Genomic DNA, 6,655 nt, shown 5'->3' on the forward strand with positions numbered 1-6,655 from the left:
AGAGGGGATGCATTCCTAAAAAGGAATCACCATGTTGAATTTAAAAATATTCTCTAAATTTAATAGATAACATTTTTTATACTTCTTAGCAACTAAATTGCATAATTATATTTAAACTTTTGGTGCATTTACTCCCATTGATGAAAGGAACAAACTGCTAATTTCATTCATTTATTTAGCAAACATCAAGATTACTTATGTAAATTCAGTAGTGTTTTAATCTGTAATATGGAATCCTGTATTAAAGTATTAAAAAGTACTCCTTTTAGAAACAGTCCATGAATGGGTTAAGAATAACCATCTGAGGCTTGAATACACACATAAAGAGGGTTTTGTTTTTATGCCATGTTTAGTCCAGTTGTCTGTGATAAAGAAGGTAGCCTGAGATCAGAAAATTTAAGAGTCTGTGACTTGCATCTTAGGCGGTTTAACTTTCTGCACCTCTATTTTCACCAGTATTTAAATAGTAAACCTTATGTTAGGACTATAAAGTTAACATGAGAACACACGTGGAAGTGCCTGACATATCTTGAGATTGTCAAGCCAGGGAATGTGTATCTGAAGTAAAATCAGATCTCCAAGGCTCAAATTGAGACTCCACGGGGCAGGGAACTGAATAATTAAGAATACAGGTAATTTGGGGGAGGGAGGTTGTTTTTAATAATGAAAACTGATTTAAGAAAACTTGAGTCACCTGGAGATAAAGGAGAAGCAGCAACAGTAGTAATGGGGAGGGGCAGCTGAGTCAAGAAGGTCGAAGCCTTTTGTGGGTAGCCCAGCCTGTGGGTGTCTGAGCTGAATGCCCAGAAATGGTAAAAGACTGTAATGTCAGGACTGGGGAAATAACGAAGTATCACTACTACTCACAGGGCAATGTGGACTGAACTGACCAGAAGGATAATATGTACGTCTTCAGTGACAGGAAGAGGAGAGAACCTCTTAGCTGGTTTGGAGGTCTGCATAAATAAAATTGGGGGGGGGGGGGGAAGGGGGGAGCAATGCAAAGAAATGAAACAGGGCTATAGGAGTGAACTGTTAGTAAGTACAACCTAGAGAATGCCTAATTGAGTCTTAAATTTTATTAGACTAAACGGAACAAAAATCAAGTTAATCTCTGACAAATAAATGACACCCGCCTAACAGAAAAATCACTGAATTGAAAAAGTAAAATGAATATCATAAAGGGAATTTAGGATTAAGATGAGCACAGAACTAGCAAAAGAAAACTTAGCTAATACTTAAAGTTCTCCTGGCTTAGAAAAATTACATGTCAGCAAGTAGAACTTGCAAGAAAGAACTGCCCCAAGAGTCAGCAAGTCTGTTTAACTATAGATTTTTCTCTAACTAGAATCAGTAATTTGGGGCCATTGTCAAATATTTGTTTAATGGCTAAAAATACTTTGTCATTTTCAGATCTTGCAGCACCCATGCCGTCTCTACTCCAGAGAATGCACAAGTAGTTGTGTCCCAAACCTTCATGGAATAGCTGCTGAACAGCAGAACAGTCCTTGTAACTGAAGTTGTGAGATCTGATATCACTTGTTTCTAGGCAATATATTTCAATTTTTTTGGTTCTTTTTTTTAAAGCACCACACTGTTGTAGGAAAATAATTTAAGTAGCACTTACAGAATACATAATGGTTAATTCTTCCCAAAGTCTATCTTAAGCTCATTAAGAAAAGAATGAGACCAAGGGGGGGAAGGAAGATATGTGGTTAACACAAACATAGTAGACAAGGATGCTGCAAGAACAGGTTTCCGCGGAGAACAGTGACAGATCAACACAATGGTGCTTTAATTTCTACCAAAACCCTCACTGGTTGTAAAAAAAAAAAAAAGTTATGTCCATGAGTATGCAGCTGCAGTGGGCCTATTTACCAAGCAAAAAAATCTTAGAAAGTCTGGTGGCTGTTGCCGTTTTTAACCTCCAGGATGATGCCTACTGTGACAAGTGATAACTTGAATAATTTCTCAACCTTATATTAACCTAGACAACAAAGACAGAACTTTATTAATTTTTATTTTGATGAAAACAAGAAATACAGCAGACTGACAGATTTTATTTTTCCTTCGAGCACATAGGAGAAGACAAAAGTACTAAGGATCCTTGCTTAGTGTCACAGGACAATTCTACAAGCACTTACAGTGGTTAGGAACAAAATATCAAGTGCCACGTTACTACTGGGGCAAGAAATAGCAAATAAAGGGAGAGTTATGTTTTTCTTCTTGAGATTACTTTCACAAGACAGTGACATTTGCAAAATTTCAGACTCTTCAAAGATCACATTCACATATTTCTAAGGATAGATCCATATATGAAGAGAGACCAGAACAAGCTGATATATTAATAATATTCACAGAAGTCGTCATACTGCACAGGAAGCAAATTTGATATTTTTTGCACACATTTCTCAATTACAAGCAAAAAGCAGGCCTGTAAATGTCAATTTTGCCAGCAAGCAAAAATGGAGAAAGGAATTAATAGGATTTTACTCAAACAGTGAGATAAACATATACCACCAATCTTCTACATATAAAAGGTCATTCCTAGAATTAGAGAGAAAACACCTAGACTTGCATTTATGTGTATAAAAATCTGGTGAATTCAAGGATATAGGAAAAATCAGGGGGAAATCCTCTCCCAAGCATTCTCTTTATATATCAACCACTTTGATTCTCCCACCTCTCCAGGAGAGAGCCTTGGGGCCTCCCCTCCTCCCCAGTCCTCCCTGACTGCCTTTCTAAGCCCACTCCACAACAGGCTCATTTCTGTTTCCAGGCTTTCAGTTTCTCCAGCCTAGAGCACCCTCCCCAGTGCTCTGTGTCCAGACTCACCAAGCCCTGGGGAACTTCAAAGACAGGAGAAAGAATAAGAGTGGATGTCATCAGCACCACATCCCTCCATAAGTAAGATAGGCCTGACAGCACTGTTGTCTCACCTACTAGAACTTGGTCTGAAAATCCAGGCAGACTCCACATAACTCCTTACCCCTAGGAGGAAGACAGCATCTGCCACAGTGCAGACAGCAGCCTCCCCCTCTTTTGTTAGGACAGAAGCAGGGAAGAAAATGGGGAAGCTGAGGACTGAGAGCCAAGGGCCAGGCAGTAGGATGGAGGCCCTTGGGACATCAAGGCTATAATTAAATAGTACAGAACACAGAATTGACCCGCAAAATGCTGCCTTGGGGTTATTTCTAAGTGGTCCAAGGCCCCAAAAAAGAATTTCCATGTTTAGAAAAGTGGAGTCAAACTAACTTTTGGTTGCTTTAGATCACAACCTGCTGTGAGTCGCTCTTGAACCCATCACTGTGAAGCCCTTCTGTCTCTCCTCCCAGCTTCTCAAACTACAGATCAAAAAACACAGGAGGTTTTGGTAAATGCAGAGAAAGGATGAGGTTGTCACAGTTGGCCTAAAGGAACACTGCCCATAACTAAACAATTTACCTGTAAGTCTCCCTTTGAAACATTGAGACCTTGCTAAAGGAAGTGGTGGAGACATGAGGGCAGAAGAGGGCAATGCTATCTGGAGAACCTATTATACAGTAGCTTTCTCCCTCTGGACACAATCAAGGAGAGAGCAAATTAAAGAAAAAGTCTGCTTTGCCGGTTTTGTTTCTCAACTGTAACTGCTTCTGAGGGAGGAAGGGGGGAGGGAGAGGAAAGGGGGACTATGAGACAAGAGGGGAGGGAGAGGGGAAAGGAGGGAGGGGGGAGGAGGGATAGGGAGAAATACATCTTCCTCAGTGCACCCACCCTGGCAACTCTGCCATGTTAAGAATAGGTCCAGGAGCGGTTAGGCAGGGGATGCCTAACAAAGTTGCCTAGATTAAAGGTGGTTTACTGACCAGGACTCAGAAAGGCTGTTGGAAGGAATCCCTTCCTTTGGGCACTGTCACATACGACTGCTCAACCTTCCTGACAGCAAGTTGGGTTTATAGGTAACCATTTGGAGGGAGGTGGGGTTCCTATGTGTTGCCTGGGGGCTTCAGTCCACAGATAGTTCCCAAGGAGGCAGGCAATGGTACCAGGCAAACTCACCCAAAAGACTGAAAATAGGTTTGGGTAGACCACAGCACAGACTTTCATACTCACCAGTACCTGGTCACAATGCAGAATGACCAAAGACGTAAGAAGATCAACATGACACAGTATACCTCTCATCTGTTACCTTATTCATGCCTAGTAGCCACCCACCAGCCACCTGCTTATTCTGCCAGATAGCCAGCAGGCTGGATGGCATAGGCCCAAGAAGGCAGCTGGGAGCCAGTTAGTGGTAGCCTCGGATGCCCACTTTGGGTTGATGGCTGACATCTATATCAGCTTCATCCTGCAGAGGTGAAACTCAAAGATCTTGCCATAGAGTGCAGGGTATCAGAAGCACAGCAGCGTCAAGTATGAAGCCCAGCTAGTTATTTGAAAAGATATATATCAAGTTAACCTGTGGTAGATAAGCACTTAAAAACCTGGGAAAAGACCATTGTCACAGGGCCCAAGGCATGCAACAGGAGTCAGTGCATATCTACAGCATCGTGTGCTTGGCACAGAAGCAGTGGGAGGCCATGCAGTTGAAACACTTCACAGAACAGCAAGAAGGCCGAGAGGAAGAAGAGCATAGACATAGAAGCAGCAATCTTGCAACTGATTGAAGATTTAGAAGAGCCAAAGAACAAAATAATCCAGTGTGAAGAGAAAGCAGATGGAAGATTGCATGCTGGTGGCTAAGCACAGAATCCAAGAGGAGGTGGTAAGGAAACTTGTGCAGGAGCTTCTCACAGGTCAGGAGCTAGCCAGACTGGAACCTGAAGGACCTGGGGCTCTCCACTGGCTGCCTTGCTGGGTCTCGAAACCCTCTTCGGGGCCCATCACCCATCAGGAAATATTGTAGGGGATTGGACCACAGTTCTCCTTTGATAATCTCAGCAATCCTGTCGAATTCTAGGAGGCTGTGGTCGGAGAACCAGTTGAAGAAACTGGGGATAGTGTTGCCTTCCCGGTTCCTGTGGACATGGGACTGGGGGTCCTGGCCCCGGTGCCAGCGGATTGGAGTGGCAAGAGACACCACCCGGCCAGAGGATCTGCGCTCATATTCCTTGACGAGCCCCTCATTGCGGAAGTAGGGGTTGCTCTGAAAGATGAACTTGAATTTCCAGCCTGCTCTAGGGTGTTTAAGCTCCTCCACCTCCAAATTGAGCATGTACCTCATCATGTCTTCGTCTTGACCACTGATCATAGGTGACAGCTGGGGGTGGTTCCGAAAGGCAGTGACCCAGAAACCAGGGATATTTTGAATGATGAAACTTCTGCGCTGCATATGGAGCCTTCGCATCCGGCCAAACTTGCGCTCCAGCTGAAGGAAGGCCCTGTCCGCCTGGGCATTTACATTTGACAGCTCCTGATCGATCGCCTCCAGGGAGTCCATGCAGTTATTGACCTTCGGGGCCCTGGCCCGCGCCTCCTCTTTCGCTCCTCCTGCCACCTTTCTCTCCTTCTCCATCGCCTTCTTTTCCTCCAGCAGCCCCTCGGCCACTCCCTCCTTTTCGGCCGTCGCCGAGATGGCGCGCTTCTTTGTCATCACTTCCTTGGCCTTGGCCCCAGGCACCGTCTGAGACCCCAATCCCTCTGCGTCACAGGCTTCTAGAGCTTTCTCCCCAGCAGGGCCGCTCGGCTCTCCAGGCTGGCCACCATCTTCCTGGCTATTGTCCGCAGCCCCCGAGGGGCAGGCGGCGGCGGCGGCGGCTTCCACGCCCTCTGCGGGAGGCTGAGCCTCTTTCTGGCCCGCTTCAGGCGCGGCCTCACGACTCCTAACCACCCGAATGCGGAGCACGGGGCCGCAGCCCGCGGGGGCCGGGGCCGCGCCCCCCTCCGCAGGGGCCTCCGAGCCGCCCTCACCCTTGCGCGCCGCCTCCTGCGTCGCCTCCGTTTCCTCCCCGTGGCCCAGGTTTAGGTCCGCGTGTCCCGGGGCATGGTCAGGAGCAGCGGGGCCGCGGGTTTTGGCGACAGAAGGGCGGCTGGCCTCACCCAGCCCGCTCATTTTGGTAGCAGTCAGACCCGCAGGGCGAGCGCGAGCCTCCTCTCTGCAGAAGCGGTGCTCCGCCCCTCGCCCCACCCTCCCTTCGCGTCCGGGGAGGCTGCTGCTATGGCAACGGGGAACGTCGGGACGGTAGCGTCGGGACGTCGCGCGAGAGCCGGCGGCTCCGCGTTCGCGCGCCGCGTCGCGGGCGTTCGGTCCCTTTACGTTAGCGAGCGTCCCAGCTCCGTCCGTCCGGAGGCGGCTGGGTTTCCGTGAGCAGCGGCGGCCCGCTCCAGCAGGTGCGAACGCGTGGGTGAGGATTCCTGAGGCAGTGAGTGCGTTCCTGAGGCGCCTGAGCTAAGCTGTTGTCTTACAGTGCTCGCCTCAGAGGTTAGTTGTCCATTCAAGTCAGCTCCTTAGGGCTGCTCATGTACACAGTGGAGTCAGCGATTAACAGGCCTGCCTTCTTTAATGTGCAGATTCCTGGCTATTTCCGAGGAATTGAGATGAACGGAGTTTGACTTTTAAGAAAAGCGAAGTGTTACTGTGTTAAGTGTGATCATTTAAATAACTAGGAGCAACTGAAAGGAAAACTTCTCTCATCCTAAGACGACATAATAAAGGATAATTTCAATTTTACAGTTT

General features: G+C 46.9%; 1 protein-coding gene across 1 annotated transcript; it reads right to left on the reverse strand.

The window, feature by feature from the left end:
- Positions 1 to 2,003: 2,003 nt before the first annotated feature.
- On the reverse strand, positions 2,004 to 6,105 carry TSPYL4 (TSPY like 4). Its single transcript, XM_016198730.2, has one exon. It carries the CDS (start codon positions 6,029 to 6,031, stop codon positions 4,784 to 4,786), a length of 1,248 nt encoding a protein of 415 aa, XP_016054216.2. The 5' UTR covers positions 6,032 to 6,105; the 3' UTR covers positions 2,004 to 4,783.
- Between the last annotated feature and the right edge of the window lie 550 nt (positions 6,106 to 6,655).

Source organism: Miniopterus natalensis, chromosome 5, assembly GCF_054644295.1.
Source record: "Miniopterus natalensis isolate mMinNat1 chromosome 5, mMinNat1.hap1, whole genome shotgun sequence".
NCBI classification, from domain to species: Eukaryota; Metazoa; Chordata; class Mammalia; order Chiroptera; family Miniopteridae; genus Miniopterus; species Miniopterus natalensis.

Excerpts from the sequence above, each read along its gene's own strand:
- TSPYL4 (XM_016198730.2), bottom strand. The coding sequence starts at position 6,031 with ATGAGCGGGCTGGGTGAGGCCAGCCGCCCTTCTGTCGCCAAAACCCGC.